The sequence below is a fragment of the Mytilinidion resinicola genome, assembly GCF_010093595.1.
Source record: "Mytilinidion resinicola strain CBS 304.34 unplaced genomic scaffold BDZ99scaffold_7, whole genome shotgun sequence".
Taxonomy (NCBI): Eukaryota; Fungi; Ascomycota; class Dothideomycetes; order Mytilinidiales; family Mytilinidiaceae; genus Mytilinidion; species Mytilinidion resinicola.
The window spans coordinates 58,624-82,777 of record NW_022985443.1 but is presented as its reverse complement, the minus strand read 5'-3'; the positions used below and the strand labels follow the sequence as shown (position 1 = coordinate 82,777).

At 50.6% G+C, this 24,154-nt stretch overlaps 10 protein-coding genes across 10 annotated transcripts; 4 read left to right on the top strand and 6 right to left on the bottom strand.

Annotated features, from left to right (window-relative positions):
* Positions 1-1,496: 1,496 nt before the first annotated feature.
* On the bottom strand, positions 1,497-2,642 carry BDZ99DRAFT_507873 (HET-domain-containing protein; the record flags this gene model as incomplete). The annotated part of the gene is made up of 2 exons (XM_033724283.1): positions 1,617-2,642; positions 1,497-1,542 (listed from the first exon to the last, which is right to left on the bottom strand). The coding sequence occupies exons 1-2, from the start codon at positions 2,531-2,533 to the stop codon at positions 1,497-1,499; spliced, it is 963 nt and encodes a 320-aa protein (XP_033578286.1). The 5' UTR covers positions 2,534-2,642.
* A 1,341-nt stretch (positions 2,643-3,983) lies between these two features.
* Positions 3,984-4,316, bottom strand: BDZ99DRAFT_273768 (uncharacterized protein). The gene has a single exon (XM_033713918.1). The coding sequence runs from the start codon at positions 4,269-4,271 to the stop codon at positions 4,101-4,103; it is 171 nt and encodes a 56-aa protein (XP_033578285.1). The 5' UTR covers positions 4,272-4,316; the 3' UTR covers positions 3,984-4,100.
* Positions 4,317-5,951: 1,635 nt separating this feature from the next.
* BDZ99DRAFT_353126 (trypsin-like serine protease) lies at positions 5,952-6,650 on the bottom strand (the record flags this gene model as incomplete). Its single annotated transcript, XM_033714554.1, has 3 exons — positions 5,952-6,088; positions 6,138-6,547; positions 6,598-6,650. Coding segments are annotated over 3 exons (600 nt in total), but the record flags the coding sequence as incomplete, so codon positions are not given.
* A 1,650-nt stretch (positions 6,651-8,300) lies between these two features.
* On the top strand, positions 8,301-9,486 carry BDZ99DRAFT_273759 (uncharacterized protein). The gene is made up of 2 exons (XM_033713917.1): positions 8,301-8,487; positions 8,541-9,486. The coding sequence occupies exon 2, from the start codon at positions 8,735-8,737 to the stop codon at positions 9,164-9,166; it is 432 nt and encodes a 143-aa protein (XP_033578283.1). The 5' UTR covers positions 8,301-8,487; positions 8,541-8,734; the 3' UTR covers positions 9,167-9,486.
* Positions 9,487-9,735: 249 nt separating this feature from the next.
* BDZ99DRAFT_461415 (uncharacterized protein) lies at positions 9,736-10,426 on the bottom strand. The gene is made up of 2 exons (XM_033719614.1): positions 9,972-10,426; positions 9,736-9,907 (listed from the first exon to the last, which is right to left on the bottom strand). Exons 1-2 carry the CDS (start codon positions 10,245-10,247, stop codon positions 9,818-9,820), a joined length of 366 nt encoding a protein of 121 aa, XP_033578282.1. The 5' UTR covers positions 10,248-10,426; the 3' UTR covers positions 9,736-9,817.
* A 1,217-nt stretch (positions 10,427-11,643) lies between these two features.
* BDZ99DRAFT_273748 (uncharacterized protein) lies at positions 11,644-12,474 on the top strand. The gene has a single exon (XM_033713916.1). The coding sequence runs from the start codon at positions 11,775-11,777 to the stop codon at positions 12,315-12,317; it is 543 nt and encodes a 180-aa protein (XP_033578281.1). The 5' UTR covers positions 11,644-11,774; the 3' UTR covers positions 12,318-12,474.
* A 704-nt stretch (positions 12,475-13,178) lies between these two features.
* Positions 13,179-14,096, top strand: BDZ99DRAFT_440120 (uncharacterized protein). The gene has a single exon (XM_033717690.1). It carries the CDS (start codon positions 13,555-13,557, stop codon positions 13,990-13,992), a length of 438 nt encoding a protein of 145 aa, XP_033578279.1. The 5' UTR covers positions 13,179-13,554; the 3' UTR covers positions 13,993-14,096.
* On the top strand, positions 13,224-13,526 carry BDZ99DRAFT_344991 (ankyrin repeat protein; the record flags this gene model as incomplete). Its single annotated transcript, XM_033714426.1, has 1 exon — positions 13,224-13,526. A coding segment is annotated over one exon (303 nt), but the record flags the coding sequence as incomplete, so codon positions are not given.
* Positions 14,097-15,497: 1,401 nt separating the features above from the next.
* Positions 15,498-19,438, bottom strand: BDZ99DRAFT_559216 (uncharacterized protein; the record flags this gene model as incomplete). The annotated part of the gene is made up of 8 exons (XM_033727251.1): positions 15,498-16,363; positions 16,400-16,891; positions 17,023-17,059; positions 17,140-17,359; positions 17,449-18,471; positions 18,786-19,045; positions 19,105-19,319; positions 19,425-19,438. The coding sequence occupies 8 exons, from the start codon at positions 19,436-19,438 to the stop codon at positions 15,565-15,567; spliced, it is 3,060 nt and encodes a 1,019-aa protein (XP_033578278.1). The 3' UTR covers positions 15,498-15,564.
* A 1,804-nt stretch (positions 19,439-21,242) lies between these two features.
* On the bottom strand, positions 21,243-23,812 carry BDZ99DRAFT_518599 (uncharacterized protein; the record flags this gene model as incomplete). Its single annotated transcript, XM_033725313.1, has 4 exons — positions 21,243-21,720; positions 21,769-22,580; positions 22,630-23,238; positions 23,321-23,812. The coding sequence occupies 4 exons, from the start codon at positions 23,810-23,812 to the stop codon at positions 21,243-21,245; spliced, it is 2,391 nt and encodes a 796-aa protein (XP_033578277.1).
* Positions 23,813-24,154: the final 342 nt, after the last annotated feature.

Genomic DNA, 24,154 nt, shown 5'->3' with positions numbered 1-24,154 from the left:
GTCCTCAAGAACAAGGGTCTGGAAACCGGAAGGAAGAGCCTGGAGACCGAAAGAGAGGCATCCTGCGATCCTCTGAGCAAGTAATTCAGCCATCAGCTGCAAGAAGAATGCCGGGTAGAAACGCGGTATAGGGACGCAGAAGCATGAAAAAAAGGGACAAGAGCGGCGAAGTTGAACGAAACAAGGCAAATGTGTGTGCATTCACCAAAGTCGGGCGTTCAAGACAATAAAATCAACAAAATCTAGTTCCACCCATATCACGGGTCTCGCTACGCACCGTCTTCATGACGAAAGACCTCCTCCTAACTCAATAATGTTCATTAGAAGAGATAGTCTCCGCTCAAGTGTCGTCCTAGATCACCCATCATCGCGTTGACCCTTGAGCGTGCTTCAGAAGGAAAGAATAAAGCGTCTCGTCTGAGATGTCGACAGCTGGACCGGTCGCAGCCTCAGGGAGTGCGAAGCAGCAAGAGGACCTGACTTACTCTCATACACAAAATGGGGTGGTACTATATTATTACCGTGCGCAAGAAATCACCTTAAAAAGCGATGGACAAGTGATTTAAAGTACTACATTTGTAGAGAGATCTTATCTTTGATAGCATAATACTGCGACCGTTCACTCAAAAGAGATGCCTAGCTTCGTAGCTTCTAGGAGCTTAGTCTAAGCCAACAATACTTTCCAAAGATTACTAGAGCAGTTTCGATCCTTCTCTTTTCAATCTCATTTTTCGTAGACTTGGGTGTGGAGTGGGATGACACTTGACCAAGGATGAAATAAGGCCTTTGCCCTAACGGAGTTTGTACTTGTATAGTGCTCTACATAATGAGTTTCTTTCAGCCAAGGGCTCAGGCAAAAGTGCAACCTTCGCAATAGTGATCACAGTGAAACGCCATGAGTTTTACCCGATTCGCTAAGAAGTTTTCTTACGAAAGATGTTGCGCGCTATCTCAGTTCCACTTGAGCTGGTACCACTGCTCGGACATAACCTAGACAGGTAACATCTATAAAGCTCATGTAACTACCCATTGATTCGACGGGTCTTCCATGGGTAATGACAACTTCGACGTTGTGAGACAAATCGCTGATGTTGCTTTTCAAACGAGTGGGGCGTCCGAACCCGTTTCTCATATGGTAATCCGATTCGGTGATGAAGCAAGAATAAGGACGTCCGTTGGAGGAACCGACTAATATCACCCAGTCTGTAACGTCTTCGTGATCAACGGCTATCAGGATCTTTGCTTCCCAATTTTCTTCGCAATGAGTGACAGAACGTGGCGGGCGAATTACTCGATTTCGTGCGTCCCAACAGCTAGCGGGCTGTACGCTTCTGATAGAGAAATCCGTAGGGAAAGTTCGTATGAAGAACGATATAGGAGAGATGTTTGCGATACCAGAGGATCCATATGTTTGCAACGATTGCCTCATGTAAAGAACTCTTTTTTCCACGTCCACCACATGATCTCGCGGCACAAGACGAGGCTTAATGCAGGTTCTAGCCACTTGATCTCGTCCGATGAACTTGAGAGGCATGGTGAAGACTTGCAGTAGGTCATCTTCAGAGCGACAGGCTAAAAGCGCCATATTTTGGCGCGGAGGAGTATGGTTCTTATACACAGGAAGTGCAAGTCGCACGCCCTTATTCGTGAGAGCGTGCGGCTCCTCCAATTCCGCAAACTCGTCGGGAATAACGTTCCCGCAAGTCGAAAATTCGGCTGGAGAGCTTGCCAACAATCCACGTACATATTTAGTCGGATTCGCTTTCATCCAATGCGGTTCATCCTCTTGACCCCATGCGAAGAGCGATTGATCATCTGAATGTCTCATGATCTCTTCCTGCAATCGGATGAAAGCCTTCTCGCCCTCGCCGTAGAGTAACGGCATATTGACGTCGAAGATACCGAGGAGACAGTATGCAGTATCTTCTAGCCGAGTGGTCACTCGCCCTGATGCCCAAGACATTCTTTTTACGATACTTGCTTGTCCAATGGTCTCGCGGTCTAGCAGAAAGGCGCGATCAATCTTGGTAACTGCTGAAATAGAGTCGGCAAGAGTGTACCTGGTGCCCAGCTTGCCCCAGTCACTAGAATAGAAGTGCACTTCTGAAGGTGCCAGTAGTTCTTGCAGTGTCCACCCTCTTATAAACCACCTACTTTGCGCGAATGCTGCGTCGATGGCGTCTTGAGAGAGGACGTCGGAGCCATGTACATGTACATCCGCGAGGTAGGCGTAGCAATCCCACGCGTTCTTATACCAACGAAACATCGAGTTTATGGCCTCGGATAGCTCGGTGCTGCTACTTTTATTGATACAGCAAGTATCGGCCCACACATACTCTAATCCATCTTCAAGCGCTTGCTGGCAAGCATACTTGATCTTGCCATATCCCGATTTACTGGTCGCATGAGGGCCTTGCATGTCTTCAAATGAAACCTCATTTTCTTCCCCAGTATGTGATAGAATGGTATAGAGCGGCCTGCTTTCTTCGATGACATCCACAAGTTGAATGCTTCGAGCGTGGATCAGTCTCATGGCGAGCGGGCAGAGATCATGAGCCCGGCTAGAGATGTGCTCACAATGGAGTTGCGACAACCGTGGTAGCAGATGAGAAGTGATAATGATGAGTTGCCGAGCTCAAGATGATGAAGCGTACGATGCGGTGGTTCTCAGCGAGGATCGGTTGAAGCAGCCAAGGCTGAGGCAGTGGGGAAGAGGAGCGCGCTAAGCCACTTTCGAACGTTACGTGAAGAATAGCGAAAGAAATGTGAAAGTTAGCTTTCAATCATTTTATTATCTATATGTTAAAGCTTGTAAAAATACATTAGCATGTGCCATACCTTATGTGCCTTAACTCAGGTTGCCACTACTAGCGTGTCAGTGGCGTTACATCCTTCCATATCCGTAACAAGGGGGGAACAGGGGAGTACCTCCCTCCCCCCCCCCTTTCAGGGGCTATATATACGGGCTTTGTGCCTCTTCAAATCAATACAGAACTGCTTCTTCACAACCTGAGACCTTAGGAGACCGAAAAGACTCAGGAAACCAAATTAAGCAATTCTACTAATTTTAGGACTCTAAGCTCATTCGGCCCATAACAATTAGAGACCGGCTTGCGCCGAGGAGTTGTTGCTGGCCATACAATTGTAAACTTGCTTACCCTTAGAGGATTAAGCCCTAGGTAAGGCGGAGTTTTAAGATAGTGGTTGCATCTCAGCTAACCTGGCGCCTTGGGCCCGGAACTGGGTCCCGACCAGTTAATGGGTGGAGGGCTGTAAGCTCGTGGCTGTCGGAATCAACAACATATAGCCTCTTGAAGTCTGCTCAGACGCGCCCTCTAACTTAGGTATATGTATAGAGTGGATGTGTTCCGAAATCGGATAAAAAAGGAGTTGAGGTCCATTATCTGCGTTGAGCAGCGGAACTGCGCGATATAATTTAGGGACACCGTCGTGGACACTAAGGCCCTCGTTGGACTACGCCGGCCCTTTGTTGGGGGAAGCGCAAGGATACGCGGTCATTTCAAGATGAAGAAAAGGAAAGGCGACGCGAAAACAGAAAGCGTGATGATAGATTTCAGATTTGAAAACATGGAAGAATGTATTGCCTGATCTGACTAGCCAAATACGTACAAGGGTGAGTATGAAATCCCTCAAAAAACTGAGGTGTAAACCTCAAGGTTCCGAGATGGTTGATTGCGGTCCCATAGGAACATATGTAGATCTAGTCTATCCAGATCGCGATGTCTTTTTTCGACTGTGTTTGGAACATATGCAGGAATTGGTATAGATTTTCTCGTATTATTATAACATCTCCATTGACTTAGGACTTCGCGACAAGGATCCGGTGGTCCCCAAGCGTAGGAGATGGCTCGGTAGTCAGATGCCTCTTCCAAATCGACGAGGACAATTTCGCAGCAAATATAACCGTTTGGGTCGAGGTCTGGTAAGGGTCTCAAGAGTCGTAGTTGTTGTTTAGACGTGTCGAGCGGAGCATGGGCGAATCTCTTTCGAGATGACCTCGCAGTCGAATCAGGCGGCAGGCCAGAAGGCTGGAACGCGTCCATGCCTCCGCTGCTCTTCTGAGAGCAGAGCGTAGAAGATCAGAAATCTGAGAACGGATTGGTACGTATAAGGCATGACTTCTCCACTCGCCCTACAATAGTATTGGATCGTAGCGTGGTCATTGAGCATGCTGCGACCTTGTGAGAGGGGGTGGCAAGGAGGTTTATGTCGTGACCGCTAGTCACGCAGCGCCTGAGGTTTAGAACCATGAGGTGCAGTGGTTAGATGGTCTTGCTTGCCTTTTCACTCACGTCGGACTCGGTGTGCAAACATCGAAAGTCAAGCTTTTGTATTACTGAAACTAGTTCTAGCTATGCCTTTCCCGGACTATCGGTGCACTCTTTAAACGAGCGTAAGAGTGATAGAGAGCTAATCTCGGAAGAAGAGCACAACTTAATCAGCAACATTCTGCAATCAAAGCCCAGTTAGAAAGACTCTCCTTGGACTTGCAGAGACTGCATGCTCTTCCACAGAGCAGGATTAGCCCCAAACCCGGTGCGGGGCTCTCCGCGGATCGAGTTGCTTGAAGCCATCTTGCGGAGGCCATGCCCCCCACGTCCACCCGCGGACAGCATTCCACTCTCCGCGTTTCCCCTCAGCATTCCCGAGACAACAGGAGCAACAGCCCTAAGGACTGTTGGAGCTGCCTTCATAACTACAGGGGCAATCTTGGCCACAGCCGCAGCCATAAAGTCGAAGAAGCCCTCTTCCTCAAGAACATGTTGAGGTGCCTTCATAGCAGCTTGAAGGGCAGCCTCGGCGAGAATTGCTCGCTGGTGAAGGCCGTCCATGCCAGCCAGAACTGGTGGGGCACTAGTCTCGTCGAAATCGGCTTCAGCAAACATACCCTGCAGAATGGGGAGCCCATGTTTGGCTACTGTTGAAAGTACCGGCCCAGCGACTTTGATGCCTGTGGAGATGATCTGGCCGAGGCTGCCGAAAAAGCCCTCTTCTTGTTGGCTCGCATGCTCGAGGCGTGCCATGAAAGCTTCAGCACCTGTCGTCGCATGGATATGAGAAGCTGGATGGTGGCGTGCACGTCCATGCTGAGAAGCGCGGGCTCCGTTGGCAGAATTCTCAAAGAAACCCTCAGTCTCATTGCGGTTCCCAAGAGCATCAACAGCGATGGCGAGCGCTGGCTGTGCTACCACGTCCATAATCTTGGGCGCAACTTGAGCCACAACAGGAATGACTTTGCGCGCAACCTGCCACATATCGTCGAAGAAACCCTCCTCCGCGAGTGTCTGATTGTTCATCTTGGTCATGGCCACAAACGCAGCTTCTGCAAGGATGGCACGCTCTGCAAGACCCGGTGGAGGCTCTGCGGCATCCATAGCGCTTTCAGCGCCGGTGCTTGTCTCAGCAAGCTTACCAGCGGCGCTGATAGCAAGACCTGCTAGAGCGGATACGGGTCCACCGAGGGGTCCGAGAGCCATGGGGCCCACAACACCCACGACACCTTTCAAAATCGGGCCGCTGATCCTAATGCTCTCTTTGAGAATAGTAAAGAAGCCTTCTTCATCCATGGTGTGGTATTGGATTGGTGGGAGCGATCCGCGACCTCCTCTCGGGTTTTCCATGGCTGCAGTGCGTGTGTATGTGATTTGAGGTGGTGACGTTCTGGCAATCCAGCTGCTCTCGTGAGCTGCATGACCATTCTGATGCTTGTCGTGGTATTCATTGCGATGATGACTAGTTCCGTTTCCATTTGAGGCGGTCTGGTGGATGCCATGCGAGAAGCCGCGCTCAGAGGTGAAAGTGCCGAATTTTCCACTGTTGAGATCAACATTGCCTTGCACGACGTCTGGAGTCTTTGAGGTTGGGACCGTGATGTATTGCACGCCCGGAGTGGAAGAATGTCCAGGAAGCTTGACTTTTTGCGCATGCAAATCGAAAGCAGCAACATAGTCAAGGAAGGGGTTTCCGTAAAGACCAATGACCGAGGCAGAATTGGGAGAACCTCCGTAGACGTGGACGCCTACAGCAACGTGATCGCTTTCGCGGAGGACAGGAGATCCGGAATTGCCTAGGACGTGTTATTAGATTTCCTTCGGGCTTGATTCGCCGTAACTTACCTCCAAAGGTGTCTATCTCGTACTCCAACATACGCCATTGGGAGTCGACCAAATTAAATTTGGTTGGTAAAAACATTTCGTACATATGGGCACCGGGTTCGTTTGTAGCAGGATCCTTCAAGTCACCAGGATAACCCACAACGCCAAGAGACATGGAACCCGAAAGGGGTGTATCTGCAAATTTGAACGGCGTGATACCCTCAAAAGGGGAGTCAAGAAGGATGAAAGAAGCATCGAAAGCGCGATTTCCTTTAGCTGTGAGCCAGTCAAGGGTCGTGGCAACGCGCTTGCCCTGGCGGCACTGGACGTTGGCTGAGTAGTCCTTGATGGAATTGTTGCCGTTATATCCGATGTAACATTTGACTTGGACAAGGCGACCCATGTTGTGAGCCCAATCGAAAGCGCAATGGCTTCAAAAGTCAGCGAGGGTAACATTAGTTAGACGGGATGTGAAGCTTACCCAGCGGTCACTAGAAGATCAGGACGAATGAGCCATCCTGTAGCAATGGGCCATCGAGCACCGGGCTTCTGGTTTTCATAGCGCAAGAAGATTTTTACAATGGCTAGTCCGATCAGCTTCTTCTCTCTTCATTCAGTTCAGAGTCTACTCACAGCGATATTTGCCTCCAGCGGCGAAGTGCTCTTTGGAAACACGCACACGCTCGGGTAGAATTAGCGTCAAGACGCGAACCATCTGGGGGTTTTGAAAATACCTCGTCGCCGCCAATAACAGACTCGACTCCAGGGTTCACATGATTGAAGGCCTCTGCAGTAGGGATACTGTTGTCTGTGGACTCAAGGTCCCAGAGAGGGACCACGGTGTCACTGAGCTTGTTCTTCGTAGCCGTGTTCCTGAGACCCACGAGACCCACACTCTCAGCACCAGAAGTGGCAGCGGCAGACATGGTACGAGCGTGAATAGTAAAGATAAAATTCTTGCGAAAGGGTAAAAAGCTGATCAAGTGTTAGATTGAGGCTGCAGGAGACCCTTCTGGCAAATGATTGAAACAATTCGGGGAAGGATTTTATCGATATTTATCTCTCGTTCGTAGTCACCAACCTCTTTGATTTTCACTCAATGATATTCTTCAACAATCCGTCTTCGTCAACTCAGCTGGCTTCGATCCAGCCACCGATGACCATCCTTAGATGAACAGCGCCTGTTTTCGTACAGACCTCTTGCAAAGCCTGTTTTCGGACACCTGGGCCCGTTCCAGACGCTGCCTCATGACGCGTAGTGTTTCTTAAGGAAAAGATGTTGATATGACAGGACCTGGGTTACAGACCAATCATTGCGGGCTATGGTCCCTTCTCATCTTCCACTTCGGACTTCTGCTTTCAATGTGCATAGCCGATGGCTTTGGCTGGCATGGAATTGTCTTCCAGACCGTAAATGGCGCAGTGATGGTGGCTGAGTGGATGATAAGTGTGTACCTAGACTTACCCAAGCTAGCAATGGGCGTGTAGGAACGATATCGCCCACCTCGCTTCGGTCTGAACTGCAGTTCCGCTCTGCTAAACAGGCTTACTGCAATAAGCGGATTTCGCGGTAATAAGCGGGTTCTGCTGTAGTGGCTCATGGCGAAAGTCTGATGCGAACAGGCGGAGATACTGCGCACCACTTCTCTCAAAGCGAGAGGATCACGGCTGTCTGATTGGCGGTTGCGAAGAGAAAGACCCGTCCGAATGGGGTTTTCAGCAGCAACGCTCCGCGTCTAAGGCTATGTCAGCTACGGTCTTGCATGCGGCTTGGGCGAGGCTGGCGTTCTTCCCCTAGGGCGCATCCTGTGGCGTAGCTGACCTGAGACGGGGACGGGAGCGGGAGGGCCGCTTCCGGGCCGCCCGAAGCGCCCACCGCCCTCGCCGGAAGCTCTGAAGCTGGTCTTTTCTTTCGGCCACGTTGGGCATTCTTCGAATAGATAGCGAAAAGAGTACATGAATACTTCAACACCTCTGTTTCAGCTCTTGTTCTATCAAGTAAACCAATAGACCGCTTCCCGAGGACTAGATGTCTCCATAGCCTATGAGCCACGAAGCAGTCACGACACACTGGTGAGCTAGGTTTACGGCTTTCCTGTGGGAGAGGGGAACGTAGTAAAGATACAGTATATCCAAATTGATCCAACCATTGCCCAGAACAACCTAGAACGAATCACATGCCCACCGCTATGATAGTTGCAGAGACAGTACCCGAATTCCAGCGCCTTCTTAGTGCTGAAAACACCTAACTGCATACTCAATCCGATCAAGTTAGACTATTAGGAGCCCGCATTGCGCGGCGCCCCCATGAGTCGGGACCCCCTACGAAGTATCGCGACGTCTTTGCTCCGTCCAATATCATCGCCTGCAGGCTAGTGCCATTGTGGCTCACATTGTGGCTCAAAGCTAACGCGATGGAGGTAGGACATGGTATCAATGGCGTCCACTCGATGCGGAACCTAGTCAATACGGCGTGGGCGAGAATGATCTAAAATGGACCGACGCCTGGGTAATCGGGCTAGACAGGTTCCAAATGCCTGCTGGAATTCAGATCATTGGGCAAAGCCAAACTCCACCTTCCAGAGGTTGTTTTTGACGCGGATTTTCCAGGCCAGGACATGTGCCGCATGAAGTCCGTCGCGTTGTCTATTCCGTGCATTACGGGTCCGTATACGGGGATCAATTGCACGCTCGATCTCGACAAGCACTCCATTCGTACGAAGGAGATGCCATCCGGTGGCTCCGCACAGATCGACGCACTACCGTTTGACAACATCCCAATCAAAGGCATCGCCACATCCCACGGACAAGCCGACACAGAAACCTTCGAACTCAGCTACAGCGGCGACACGTACGCTCCATTTGAAGGCGCCGGCGCAATCCCCTCCCCAATGCCGCAGCTCGACTACTCCACCATCAGCGATGTCATCATGCATGTGCGATACACGTCCTGCGAGCCAAAAGAAATTTCAGACGCGCGACAACGCGACGAAATCCGTCCGCGACTACGTTTCTGCGCAGAACAAGGGAAATATGCAAGCCTTGATTGACGTGAAATTTGAATACCCCTACGACTTCCGCGAGATGAATCGCGCGCTCAAAGCCTCGCCCTCGCAGCCATATACACTGAAGCTGAAGGACTTCGGCTCGCGCGTACCCTTCTGGCCCGCGGCAGGAAGATAACGAGTCACACTGTTCTTGTCGCTACCGAGATCGCGAAACCCGCCTCTGCTGCTGAGGGGGGCACGAACGAGCACGGCGATCCGCCCGAGTTTGTGTGGAATGGGACCAAGGATGACAATGGGAATAAGAAAGCGCTGACTGTTATGGAGTTGCTAGGGTAGACTGGCAGGTGGCAGACATTTGGGATGGAGAAAGCTGATGAGTTGGATGAGGAGAAGGTGCTTAAATTGGAAGTGCAAAGTAAGGCGGGGAAGCCGTGTTTGAAGGGATTGATGATAGTAGTCAAGTATGGGGCTGATGGGTTTTGATGGATGATCCTAAGTGGTGCTGCGAGCTTCCTGTTTGTTGCATATGTAGGGCACGAGAAACAAACATAATCTCATGAAATCGTGCACTCCGAGCTAATTTGAGAGCACAGAAGAATGTATTGCCTAGTCTGACTAGCCAAATACGTAAAATGAAACCCCTCAAATATCTGAGGTGCAAACCCTAAGGTTCCGAGGTGGTTCATTGCGGTTCTATAGGAATATATGCAGACGGGCGTCGGCCCATATGAATAGGGAGTCTGTGGGGTGGGCTACGTCTGGAACACCCCACTCGCAGTGGATCTGTGAAGCCAGATGGATGAATTAAATAGCAGGAAGAAAGGCAGGTGCTGGATGCAATGCCTACATTTTGCAACTCTTGACGGAGTCGCTGGTGATGATTTCGACAATCCTCCACAAGCCTTGGATGATGCTTCATGATAGTTTCTAATGCCAGCCACAAGTTGTGTCGTATGCTGATGTCGTGGCCGTCGACAGACATGACATGGTTGGAGTCGTCGGTGCCCCATTCGTATGAGAGTGCAATGAACGGCGGAGGCCCGTTTTTGAGGGTCACGACAGAGAGCGCGCAATTCAGAGCATCGGAGAAAGGCGGTCGAAACTCGAGTAATCCGATTTCCATTCTTCCGGGATGGATGGGCCATGTTTCATACAGCTTGGAAGATGCCATCGTTGAGGCCGGAGATCCTCCAGCAGGCTCGGCTTCTGAACTGATAATGCTTACAGGGCAGGCGCTCGGAGGTCTCATTCTTCGCCTCAGTGTTTAAGCAGTGGACGGGCCGTTGAATTTCGACACTGAGATGAAGTGGGAGTGGACAGAAGAGAGGCTCGAGACGAAATAGGAGCCTGGCGCCACGCTCTCCGCATCGCCGCATCCCCACCGCATCTCCCGCCTGCTAGCGCTAGCGAGAGGAGCTATCAACGACCTCAACGTCAGCCCTTGGCCAAACTGTAGCAAATACTGCGTGCTCAACAATGACGTTCACTTTTACCATTGGCCCATACAGCAAATATCCAGGTGGCCTAAAGTCCAGCGTGTTTTCCACATGCGTTATGCCGGAGGCTGCAAATCGAGGTGATGTTTCAGCGGTTCTAATCTCAATGAAAATGCATCGAAGATTGCTAGCTACTGATGCAAATATGCAAGGCTGAGAAGACTGGGTTGGACGTTGAGAGAGAAGATAAGCGCGAGGGAGCTTAATGGAATATAGATTAAAGATCGGACGCGTACAAAAGCTTGAACAGAGGGTGGAAGTCAGGAAGCTGGCCTAAGAGCTTGCGGCGTTCGGTGAGGCTGCTGGAGAGGCTTGAAGGATTATGGTGGTTGTTAGAGTGTTCGTGGCTATGGCCTGATTTGGAGATGACTGGGCTATAAGTTTAACGAGGAACTGAATATGACGATAAGAAAACTTCGAGAATACTTGGGAACTTGGGCTCGAATACATGGATCGGCATACGATGCGACTCCTTGTAAATCTGGGGTCTTTTCGCCGCATCCCACATATTTGCACAGCATGCATGCTTCAGCCTTCTCGAGCTCAGCTTCCAGACCACGAGCTGCATTTAGATGGCCGACGGCGTTCTCCATCTCCTCATCCCGTACGTCTGCAATCGCTACCGGTGACTATTTCCGGCCCATACGGGATCCCCATCGGTACCATGCAGCTGTTCTACTAATAAGAACGAAGTTTCTGGATTACGACGACCATTGGAGACGCTTTGTCGGGTCCATTCAACGCGGCCCTATGCCCAAATGATGGGGAACTGCCTCAGAATGAGGCGGCCAAAAGGCAAACACCATGCAACCGACCTCGAACCCCTCTTGGTGCCCAAAATCAACACTTCGCTTCAGCTGAGTGCCCTCCCCGCGCAATGGTAGAATAGAAAAGTCGGCCAAAGCCCAATCCTTGTGTAGGGGCATGCAAATCTGAAGGTTTACAACACTAGATCAGAGATCTGTCAATAATACCTGGTGAGTTTTAACGAGTTTCTAACCCTGCCAAGACCCTATCGAATCAGCTCTGATTTCTTTTTTATTAAAGAAATGTCTATGTAGAGGACGCGAAGCTGACCCTCTAACGGAATACTCTGACACCCTTAGAGGCTCATCGAAGCTCGCCAGCCAGTGTTGCGTGACTTGTGATGAGACATGGACCCTCTAACCATCATCGCAAGCGTTATCTCTCTCGGCCAAGCCGTCGACCGCATCGTTATTCTGTCGTCAACCATAAAGCCCTATCTCGTCGCGCCAGAAGAGGTCCGGGACCTTGTTGACGAAGTGCTAGATCTGCGGCAGGTCCTGGCGAGGCTGGAGTCGAGCACAGCCATCTTCCCGGCGACAGAACTGCCCATCTTGTTGCAGCTCTTAGGGTCCTGTAATCGTCTCTTAGGGCAGATTAAGGAGTTAATTCAGACCAAGTGCCTTAAGCCGGTAGTGGGAGGGGTGGGTGGTGTGGGCGAGATGAAGGTTAGGAGGGCAAGCTGGGTGAGGAAGAAGGCCGAGGTTGTGCGGCTGCTGCAGAAGCTGAGGGATGCGAAGGCGCTGTTGTCGTTGCAGTTAGTTGCGTCCAGCTTGTCGTTGCAGAGGCAAATTGCTGTTACGGTGCCGCAGATTGGAGAATGCGCTAAAATTTTCGAGTCTGATCGGGCGGGAATTCAGAGTGCGCTGCACAGGATTGTGGTAGAGGTATAAGGTGCTATATCCGAGATGGTGTCGAAGATTGATGTCCGTCTAGAGAAACCCAAGTTGTATCACGCCGTCAGTCAGTCGCAGAAGCTATTACTGGCAAGCAGTCAACTGCGCTTAGGTGAAAGCGTATCCTCGAGCATCGTCGGAAGCCAAATTTCTTCAGAGCGTCACCTTTCTTGTCCCAGGTTCTGCGAATGCCGCTGTCATCGTCGAACACGGCTCGAAGTCAGTCAATGGCACGGCTCCTTCGGGTCGCTCTACGTCAACGTCATCGGAAATCCTCTAAACCCTTCAGCTTCCACCTGCGATAGGTTTCAATGTCGATGGAAGTCAGAATCTGTACTATCGATTGTGTATTACTTCCCTCGATGGCTTCTTGCACGGGCTGTCGGACTGGTTTTGTTGAGCGGGCCTTCGCCACGGATAACCTTGTCTTTTCCCAGAATAGTGCCTCCAGACTCCGAGATCGCTATAAGTGTACGGCAAGGAGATTGCACTCGAGTCAAAGAGCTCATTAGTATCGGTGCGGCGTCTTCGATGGACATTGTAGGGCCGTATGGTATGTCTGTGTTCGCCCTCGCCCAGAGTTTTGGGCGGCAGGAAGTAAGCGACTTCCTCAGACTGATGGGAGGAACTCGTGACATGTCTATTATCCACGGCCGTGTTAGCGACATTAAGCTCTTTTAGAACCGCTACTACCAATATCTATCGTCAATCTCGACATCGGAGTTGATCAGAGATCTTCTAGGGTTCGCGGAAGACTTCTGGCACTCGGCCGCCCTGAACTTCTCTCCGGAAGACTTCGACTCCTCTTCTCAGCTCCACAAAGCCGTCCTGGGCTTGACGATAGTAGACCTCGACCGTGTAATTTGCCAATCACGAGATTGTATTAACGAAATTGATTCTCGCGGTCGTACGGCCCTGCACTGGGCAGTTGGTCAAGGGAAGGCCGAGGTTGCTTATCATCTGCTTCGCTGTGGCGCAAATCCGGAGATTCAAGACCGAAACGGCAAAACACCGCTGAGTCTAGCGGCAGGGCTCGGTTTCTTAGATGTCGCGACAACCCTCATATCAGCCGGAGCGGACATTCGGCGGGGCGATATCTGGGGTAGTACGCCTTTGCACAACGCAGCTATGCGAGACCATCCTGAGATCATGTTGCTTCTATTTAAGGCAGGCGCTGAGCTCGACGTCCGGAATGGAGTTGGCGAGACCGCCTTGGTTTCTGCAAGCTTAGGCAATGCCCCCTGCAGCGGTTCTTTGTGATCTGGGTATGAATATTGAAGAGAAGTGTTTGCATTGGGGAAGGACCGCAGTTGAAAAGGCCGTCAAGGTGAATGCGTACGAAACACTTCATGTTCTTCTCGAGAAAGGAGCTAAGGTGAACGTCGACCATGATAGCGGGATCAACATACTGCATCTTGCGGCAAAGGTTACCAATTCAAGAATTTGGGAGCTCTTGATTAATCATAGAGTTGACAGTTCACAAGTCCATGCGGTGGATAATGATGGTTTCTCGCCGATGGATTACTTGCGGCTTCGGAAAGATGTCAACGAGTTGCCCGGGATATTGAAGAAGCTAGAAAGACCTTTTGCGACAACGTTGGACGACCTTGGGGACGACGCAGATGATGAAGAGGAAAAGGGTGTGTTTCACGATGCTGTGGAGATTCTATGAGCACCTTAGTAAGGGGCGCGGATCGGATTCCACTTGTGAGAGTTTGAGACGTTGGATGGCGCTGTCTGGAGCGGCTTGAAGGACCAGCCGAGCTTTGAGGGTCTTCGTGACGATAGTCTGATATCAAGTGTATTAAGCTATGTACTCGACTAGATGTTGTAAATTGGAGGAGTAACTGCCAAATTCAAACCCACTTTATCGCTTTTTCACGAATCCACCTCCCTGTTTCTCAATCCAAACTTGCGACAGGGGGGTCAACGCCGTAGAATAGCTGTTCTAGGCTTGCTGGCGTCATGAAAAGCTCCACGCCGGTTGTACAGCATCTCTCTGCGTCCGGTGACCTAGCGCGGAAATCAAGCCAAATAATTACCGTATGAGGTAGCGATTCTGGACGCCTTTAGCGGGGAATAACAGCTCCCTAGCCAATGAATCTTCACGTCCGCTCTTTATTAGCCCGGAAAAGGAGGTTTACAGGGGTCGACTCAGTTTCCACGCTAGGTCACCGGACGAAGGAAGATGCTGCACTGGGTATGGGTGGAAACCAAGGGCTGGCTCGGTTTCCCGAGTACCGTCTTAGGTTGCTGCCTTAGACACGATTTCGCAGGGAATTTGCGTTGCGAGGCTCAGCGGCAACTTGTGTGGAAAAACTTATACGTTAAATCGAACCCCGAGAGAGCTTACGTTATCCTGATGACGCATTGGGAGAGGCTTTGACACGTGGGGATTAAGAGGGAGCATGGGGTGGAGAAGCTGGCGAAGATTGGCGATGGCGGCGATGGTGGGCTTGCCTGGGAATTTATTAAGGTCTAATACTCTAAAACTTCCGCTTATATTTCTAGGTTTATTGCTTCCGTTTATGTAGCCGTATATATAGCCTTCCTAGTTTGTTGCGCATTCTCTCTATTCTCTTTAGGAATGTCCATTAGTTACGTTTGTTGTGCTTGCAAAGAATTCGCAGATATGATGAGGCTTTCCGTCAGCAGCCTGCGTCAATAAAGCCCTCAACCGAAAGTTGAAATTGCGGTCAATCTTAGGAGACGAATCCGACGCTGTCAGTTGAGATAGCTCTCCAAGACGCTCACCAAGTCATAACTACGCCAATTCTTTCTTATGTAAGCCGGACCGCAGACCCAGATGCGGAAACCTCCAACAACTACCGTCGTTGCGAAGAGTAGTGGTCCAACGACTCTATTGACAGGGTAAAGCTGATTAAAGACTTGACAGAGAAACATAAGCTTGATAACGAGTCAGTACGTATAAAGAGGTAATGGGAGAATACTAACCTCTAATGCAAGGAGACACTGCAATGCAACGTCCGTCAGGTCTTGCGTGACATTCCCCGTAAAACCATTGGTCCATACAACAAATATCCAGATCGAAAGAATATCACGTAGATAGCAGATGGCCAGTACAAGCAAAGTCAAAACGTGAATCGCATTGTGAGTTGCCAGGACATCAACTCCTCTTGCCTTCGAGAACAGGCGTGAAACCTAAGAAGGCAGTTCCCGTGAATCATTTCATTGGATATCGCAACTACGAAGGTTTCCTTGAGGGCGCTTGGAGCATGCTATACTATCTGGGATGACTACCCGACTGGCCATTACGGTTATCGGAGCCCTCTAATCCATACAGATCCACTGGCGGAGGTGATACCAGAGTGCCATGTTCATTGCGTAGGAAAGATTCCCAGTCCAAAGATGGACCGCTTAGGAGGTCTGCGAAGGGTGTCGTATCGTTAAAAGGCTCTAGGTGGAACAGCTGTTGATCTAGACTGTGAGCGTCGTTCGAGTTCTGACTTGGCTCTGTGCCGACTTGCGCCTCTTTGAAGGTATTAGCCAGATCAAATGAGCTCGGAAGTGGCGACATATCACTGGGAGATAGTCGTTGTCCATTTATCTGATCGTTGTAAATTGAAGTATGGATGGGATCCCTTGGGTCCAATTGACTTTGATTGGGGTCTGGTTCACGATCTCCGCAATTCTTGGAAGCGTTCTCCAGCGTGACAGTATTCTCGGTATGAATGGATGCTTCTTCATTAGTGGCATTCGCCCGTGGGGATGCTTGGATGATCGACGAGTTGGGTGCTACATAATTGTATCCAGGAGTAGAAGCCTCGGTAGAGGCAGTGCCTGACGTTGGGGTATTCCGAGTGGTGTTGGCTTGAAAGGGGCATGGCAAAGTTGACTCGGGAAGATATCGGCTTGCTGGTGGTGGAGGCATGAAGCGCCGGGACGAGCTATCGTTTATCGAATCAACGGGCGACTCGCGCGGCTGAGTCCGTTGGCCCCGAGTGTTTGTAATGGTTCGTTCCGTGGATGCGGAGGTGGTAGGTGGCAATCGTTGATACGCGGTGAAAAGTTGACCCATAGCTCTTCAGGCAATATCAATCATCTTGTGGACAACAGACTCCCTAAGGTCTTGAATCTCTGGGTGAACAGTCGCTTCAAGCTGCGCTCGAAAGAGCCGTGAAAACTCTCTTTCTGAGAACTCCTCAAATTTTTCGAACTTATCGGACGCTGGGGAGAGACTACTGATCATATCGTTACACAGCTGATAGGTCATAATCTGGTAGTGTGTGAGCTTGGTGATTTCAAGGTAACGGATCCTACTGTAGGCACCGCCGTGGTCTGACGGCGCTGCAAGTATACTGACGCTCTTGTTGATGGTGGTGAAACGTAGGAGAGGGTAAGACTTACGAGGGTTTGGAATATCTTCCCTTGGAACATCAGGGAATAGTATCCTATACACCACTATCCACTTGTCTAGCTCCGCCGCAGGTCCTGAGAGACACGTCTTTTTCTCGAGTTCCTTCTCTTGCTTTTTGGTGAAACCTTCCACTTGGGTTACGTGTAATTCTCGAACCTCACAGGCGGGATCCTGTCTTGAGTGCGCCTGTAACCTATCTTTGCTCGAAAATACCTCGCAACACCGAGCACATGACTTGGGTGGTTTGTGAGAGCGATATATATGTTCCATAAAGGTTTACTAATTAGTAGAGTGGCTCAAGCCCAGCTTACTGAGGGCTCTTACTTCACGCGTGACACATTCTCGAATCCTGCGCCTCGCCCTGGAAACACGCAAGCGACATTGCAGGCAATATTTCCCAGGAAACGACTGGGATTCCGTTTGTAGTAAGGACAAGCAAACCTGATGCTAAGGTAGATGAGCGATCGGGGACTTCTGAGCCAAATTTTGGGCGCTTTCTAGGACTCTCATCATCGTCGTTGTCATTTGGATGTTCTGATTCTCGGTCACTGTGCGTACGTTTCTTGGAATTGCTAGCCTTCTGGGACGTTGGAGATTCTGAAGTAGTGTTTCCTGCTTGTCGATTTGTCGGTGTCTTGTTATTGGCATGCGTTCGCCGGCCCTGCATCGCCCCAAAGATTACAAAGAACTCTGTCATAACTCTCCCAGGAAGGAGAGTTCGTGACTTCATCGGCAATGACGAGAGCTCACTTGAAGAGTTTCTAGTAGTGTCGTCATCCGAGCTGTCGTCTGCGCTCTCGTCCGAGCTGTCACCCCGTTCACTGCGAGATCTGGTTGGAGATAAGGGCCCTCCGTGTGTTTGATCACTTGAAGGAGTTTGAGGATCGACTCCTGGCTGATAGTTCTATCTTCTTCGAACATTTTGTCATCGCTCTCATCCGGAATCTCTTTTCGTACGCTGCAAGGCCGAGCTCCAGACACCGGTAGCAAGCCTACATGATCGGATTCGCTCACCAAATTGGAGGAACGAATTGTCGAAGAATGATACAGGCGTGATTTTGGTGTTGCCTCATTTTCCATTTCGGCGACAGGTGATGATACCGACGTATGTCGCATTTTCTGACCACTCAATGCTCTCCTATTCGCGACCGGCTTCCGCCAGTGCAACACGACGTCTCCTACCAAGGAAGACTTTTTTTTCAAGGAGATGTGTCTAACTGGCAAGTCAGGATCGACGATCAGCTTCCTCAAACGCTCGGTGCTCTTCATAATGTCACTCTCATCGAGACGGCGATTGAATTGGAAACGAATGTCGAGGTACTCGCCGGTGCCATCGCGGAACTCAGGCTGCGGATCTGGAAAGTCATTAAGAAATCGTAGGTTCATATCTGTTTCCACGCTATTCAAAGGCCTGTTAGTACTCTGACATGGTTCCGTCGTAAATGTGTCCCCGCTGATGTCCCAACTCGGGCTGCACGCAGACCAAGCCGGCGGCGAATCAGCGTTCTCCGTCTGCCAGCCAACATATTTGCCTTTCTTTTCACTTCGAAGCTCGAAGTAGCCCTTTAAGGGTGCACGTTCTTTCATGGCAACTTGCAGTCCTTCATAAACACTGCTAGAGCCTTTTAGTAGCAGTGAGCCGTATGCTGAATCGGAATAGGCAATAGTTGGAGCTGCTGTTGTCGAGCCGATGGGCTTGGCACTTTCCGAGGAGATGTGCTGCTGATCGAACAAGGGCCGCAACTCGTTCGATAACGACGATTCGGACAGGACCTGAGGCAAGAGTTGCTCAACCCAACTCTCTACCCAGGCTTTTGGTCCATCTCGTCAATTCTTATCCTTGATTCTACCAAGTTCGCTGATGCTGAAGACTCGGACAGGATCTGAGGCAAGTGTTGATCAACCCAAACTTCTACCCCAGCTTTTGATCCAGGTTCTTTCTAGTCATTCTTCATCCTTGATTGTAACGAGTGAACGCTAGTAGAGGTTGCGACCAGGTCGTCAGCATTGGCCTGCTGGCTTGGCCAAATTTCTGGCCCGTCTTTTGATTCTGCTTCTTTCTCGTCGGTTGTCTTCGTCAGCTTTACTATACTTCTTCTAGTAGAGTTTACGACAGGGTCATCCTGACAGGATTGCTGATACGATGAGAAGAGCTCTTTTTGGCATGAGCGAACAATGTCGACAAGTTGAAGTTTGAGGATTTCTTCCATGGGACCGAGATCCTGGTCGAGGGTATCATGCAGTCGCTTTCGTACATAGCTAGGAAGCTCTCTGTTCAAGTACTCTTGGTACTTTGCAAAATTTGCTTCGTCTGGCAACCTCTCTGTGGGAGAATTGTAATCATAGTCTACCAACGCGTCAATGCTGGCAAGGTGACAGGGTTGCGTATGGGTACATATCACTTACACGGGCTTGGAATGTCATCGTCTTGGTCTTGTGGGAAAAGAATCTTGTAACCGGCTTTCCATTTCTGTTCTTCCGTTTCTGCAGATGATTTTTTCTTGCTCTTCAACATCGCCTCTTGTTCTCGAGTGAAGCCCTCCAACTGAGGATTGTCATAACGTCGACAGACTTCGGGAGTTTGCAAGTGATCCAATAGATCGTTGTCACCGTTGAAGATCCTGCAGCACCGTGGGCATGATATTGGCAAGGCGTGATAACGATATGTATGTTCTCTGGTTCGTCAATACACACTATGGGCTAAAAGGGTACTAGCAGCGACTAACTTGACGTCTAACATGCTGGTAAAACCCACCAATTTACAAGACCGCCTGGTTGAGTGCCGATTTGGATTTCTCTTGTAATACGGGCATGCGAACCGCCGAGGCGTACTGAATCGGTTTTTGTTTTTCCTGCTCGGAGGGTTCAAGTTGCTGTTACCGTCCAAGGGTTTTCTCGAGTCGCATTCATCTAGTAGAGCAGAGACTAGTTGTTCGTTGTCCGGAGCATGGGCTGCCGAGGGCAGAGAACACAACTCAGGTTGAAATTGATGTGAACTCTGCTTGTATTGTAGTGGCCGTACGGGCCGAATATATACTAATAGGAAATGGCCCACGCCCTAGGTCTTATCAGCTCAGCTGAATAGAGGCCAGCTGAAAGGAACGAACCTAGCTGAGAGAAACCTGTTGTAGCTGAACAGAGGACCTCGCCACGCTGAGTGCGCGTTAGTAGCAACCAATCAATGAAGAAGAACGAGAATTAAGGAGAGAGAAAGGGGGGAGTGCCTGTACGTAGGTGACCGTGAACCGTATGAGTTGTTGATCCTAGGTTGTAGCTGTTACAACCCGAGTATACACGTCCATGCTTGTGGGCGAATCCATTTCCACGATGTCGTTTGGTGAAGACCGAAACAATACTGGGAGTAGTACCACCTTCTGGGTCCGGTTTCAAAGGTTTGAGTCAATGTTACTCTTGTGGGTTTCTCACTGAGGCCTCAGCCTTGCCACTACTCAGCCTTGGAACAGAAGAGTAGGCTTATCGTAGAGCACAAGTAGACAGACTTAAAGCAGAGGTGGAGTTGATCATGCGTGATCTGAGGAACAGGAAAATGGGAAATGACAACGGAAAGAGACCTATGGGAGTGAGTGTTCTACCTGGCGCCAAGAAGGCATCCAGTTCGCATCTGCGCGAAAGTTGCTCGCGCGCACATGCGCGTTAACAGAGCCTCACGCCCTGTTCGGTCGCTTCCTTAACCAATCGGCCACAAACTCGCAGCTGCGCACCAAGTCATCGCGAACGCGCTGCGCGTGCGTGCAATATTAAGTCTCGAGTATATCGAGCTGAAAGCTTGGGTGTGCGTGGTCTCAAGACGAACGAGCTCGCGAATTGCGAAATGATGGAAACCATCCACATAAGGGCCATGAATCCCGTTTGGGATCGAACTAACATCCAGTCCGACCTGAAACTCTGGTATTGTACATTGCCATTCCCAAAACGCAAACCCTTCCGGTAGCTCTAGTGGATCGAGCTCGATTCCCTGACCCAAAGAAATCCGGCCTTCAGCAACGCCAGGACCCCAAGCCTAGCCATGCCGGCCCCAGACGCCCAAGCCCAATCAAACGGCCCAGAAACCCAAAACAGCTCAAGGTAAGCCCTTCTCTCCACTTCCTAAATCGACAGAGTTTTAACTCCATCCAGCAACTCTAGCAATGCCTCTTCGTCATCTACATTTCTTAGATATCTGCACGACGCTCCCGGAGTAACCGAGGGACTGGCGAATGGGATACCGCCAACTTCAACGCAGGCGTGACAGCGGGAGATGGAGGAGTTTTTAAGGGGCCTGAATCTTCCGGCGTAATCGTTTGGTGGTATGATAGTTCAGCTAGCCACGGCGATTACAGGTCCAGGGGCGTTTTGTCTGGACGAGTATATGTGTGGATATAGGATGTCTAGCCCGGCTTAGATGGATTGTTCTGCTATTTCGACAGGGAAGGGAACAGGGGCTGGGTCTTCGGTTTATCGATAGTTATACTAGAATCCGTTATGTCTAAGTAGTGGCATCATATGATATAGCTAACCTTGAAATAATAGAAGACTTAGTATATCTAGCTATAGAAGAACGCATTATTTGGTATCGTCTCGCCCGCGTATGGATTGAGCCAAAATGGATCCGCGAGCGTTAAATCCAGCTCTCTAAGGAGATCAGACGTCCACAGTGGCTGCCCCTCGACGGGATCTCCCACAAACCCCTCCGCTAGGCCTTCGTTTGCTGCACCTACGTTATTGACTCTTGAGAGAGTCCGATCGCGGTGTCTCGCTCTCGCTAGCGCAAGGAGCCTCTGGAAAGGCGACAACTGGCCACCATCCATTTGCATCTCGGTGGTCGGGAAGAGGCGGTCAATTGCCCGCCAGGCTCTGTCGGCACACTCGGGCGACACTCCTCCCTGGGCAAGGTTGAAGACAACAAAGGTTGAAGCATACACTTCGGTAAAAGTGTTCACGTACCACAGCCAGTTCGAATGTGTGGACTCCTCCGCAAGGGTGATAGTCTGGTCTATGATCGCGGTTGCGTCGTTGAATAGTCTGTCATCATTCAGTTTGGGTGATTGTTGAGTTGGAGGACCTCAATACCTATCTCGCTTCCCTTCGCGATCTGATCTCGGCATTTCACGACATGAATCTTTCCATTCTTGAAGACTTACGAGAAGCCTTGCCTTGCTTATGAGCAGCTTGGAAAGCTCGGCCGTCATGCGTTGCATTGGATCGGAATCGTCCAACATCTGCACGTTGTACACTTGCGTGAATTTTCTTTCCAGCTGGTTCACCCATACGTTCTTATCTTGACTGGCTCCGTTGCCATTTATCCGAGCGCTGTTTGATGCGCTGTCGAAGGTCGAGTCGTCCAATTGGTATTTTGGAGAGAGGAGTTTTCCGAATAGCCTGGCGGCCTCGTATCGAATTAATGAAAATGTCATATCTGAGAATGTAGAAGGAGATGAATTGACGGTGTTAGAGACTCGTCGTCCCCTAGTAGCCGCGGGAATAGTACTTGCCTCGCCCCACTGAAGCGAGTTTAGATAGGAGCCTGTAGTCGTGTAACCTTGCATCGAGTCAGCTGGGAGCTGCTGTGGCATATCTTGATTTGGGTGTCTCGCGATCGAGCCTTCAAGTTCAAGTTGACTCAGCTCGTAATCCGAGATGCTAGTAGGTAGACGTGTATCATAAGTGCCTTCCAAAATGGTGGGCTCGCAGCCTAGCTCTTCCGCAGTTCTCAAATCAAGGAGACATATCTGGGCCCACAGTCTTCGCCGGACTTCGGTCTCGACAGGCTTCAGACCGTAGTGCGAGCCATCCCTATGAATACCCATTGCCTGGGCGATCCGAATCGCAAGGCCAAGCTGAATCCAGGGTGTCCTTGGGTCTGACCCACGAGCAGTTACCGACTAGATGGTGTTACCGGGTGATATGTGATCAACGTGGATTCTGACTTACTAGTAGAAGTACGACGGCTTGTAGCGATTCCAGTGTCTCATTCTGAACAAAGTCGGCATCGTCCAAAGCGATCTCAGCACAGCGTTTGAATCTCGTCGCCAGATCGTTCACATCCAATCCGGCCTCAATGAGAGAAGCCAGAGCTGCACCATCGTTGACAGTGGATGAAGCTGCCGCATAGTAGGCTGCGAAGAGAAGCGCGTCAAATGCTCGAGTGCGTCGATGATCCTGGTCGGAGTCGGTCGTTGTGGGACTCGAGGTGCCTGTCGAAAATTGAAGTCCATTGGAGGAGAATGGTGAGACGCCCATTGAAACGGTCGGAGACATGGTTGAGACATGGCGTGTGAAATGATAGTGGTGCGCCTGTCGATGCTGGTGGAGTTGGTCCAGAAATGAAGGGACGTGGATGATGCGGATGAGAGGGTCAACGTGAGTCAGATATAGTTGAACCAGGGTAGTAGAAAGTGGTTCACTAGGTGCAGGCATGCTCGATATGTCTGAAGGCGTTAAGGCCGGGAACGCGGAAGGAATGGTATTGCCTGGGTGCATCGGGAGAGAGTCTTGAGCATCGATATGCTGATGTTCCAACAGATGTCGGATATCTTCAATCTGGTTTCAATTAGTACCTACTCATGGAGAAGTGTAGAGTCATAAGTCGCGAGAATGGAATGGAGGAAAGCGTGCGACGGACTTCTTCCGATACCGACACCCATGAAAATGGACTGAAATATCTCGACCGCGGACCAGGCACAACCATCCCTCTCAGTTCACCTGCTATCGGCGAAGCTAGAACTTGATCCTGGCCCCTATCATCTTCCCCAGCATCACCCTGAGTGCCTGAAGAGTGACGTTCGACTTCTGCCGACAAGCGTTCCACCATCTCCTCTAGTCGCTGCAAACGGGCTCGACTATCTTCTTGCCGCCGTGTGCGCCGCGCCTGCTGTGGGAAACACGAGGGCCGTAGCATGCTGGTCGGTTGATTCGGAGGAATACATTGCACATTTGCCTTTACACAATTCGAGCACGCTGGCTGCGCCCGGTTGCACTTGACGCGGCGAGCACGACAGCGAATACAGGTATAGGTTGGACGGCGGCGAGTGATGCGGTCCCCATCGTGGCCCTCGACGGGTTGTGCGGCATCTGGTGCGACCTGGTGGTGGAGAGACTGCGCGGACGGTAGCATGGTGGAGAACAGCGCGGCTGTCGAGGACGGCGCAGCGCTTGGGGACGTGTTTCCCGCGTGTTCGGCTGGAATGAGGGGCACGATGACCGTATCGCGCGAGAGACGCAGTCCTCGTTACTTTGTGCCATATTTAATCATCCCTCCAACTGCCGAGACACAGAACGCCTCCCCGAATCTCTCGCGCGAGAAAACAGTCCCCTTTGCCATCTGCCATATACCCGTTTGCTCTGCAGCTTCACATCGCCCGCCATGTCTGCATCCCACTCGTGCTGCTTCTGCCCCTGTCACTACATCCTTCTACCGCCCTCTGGCGACAGCTCTAGCACGACACCATGGATCGCG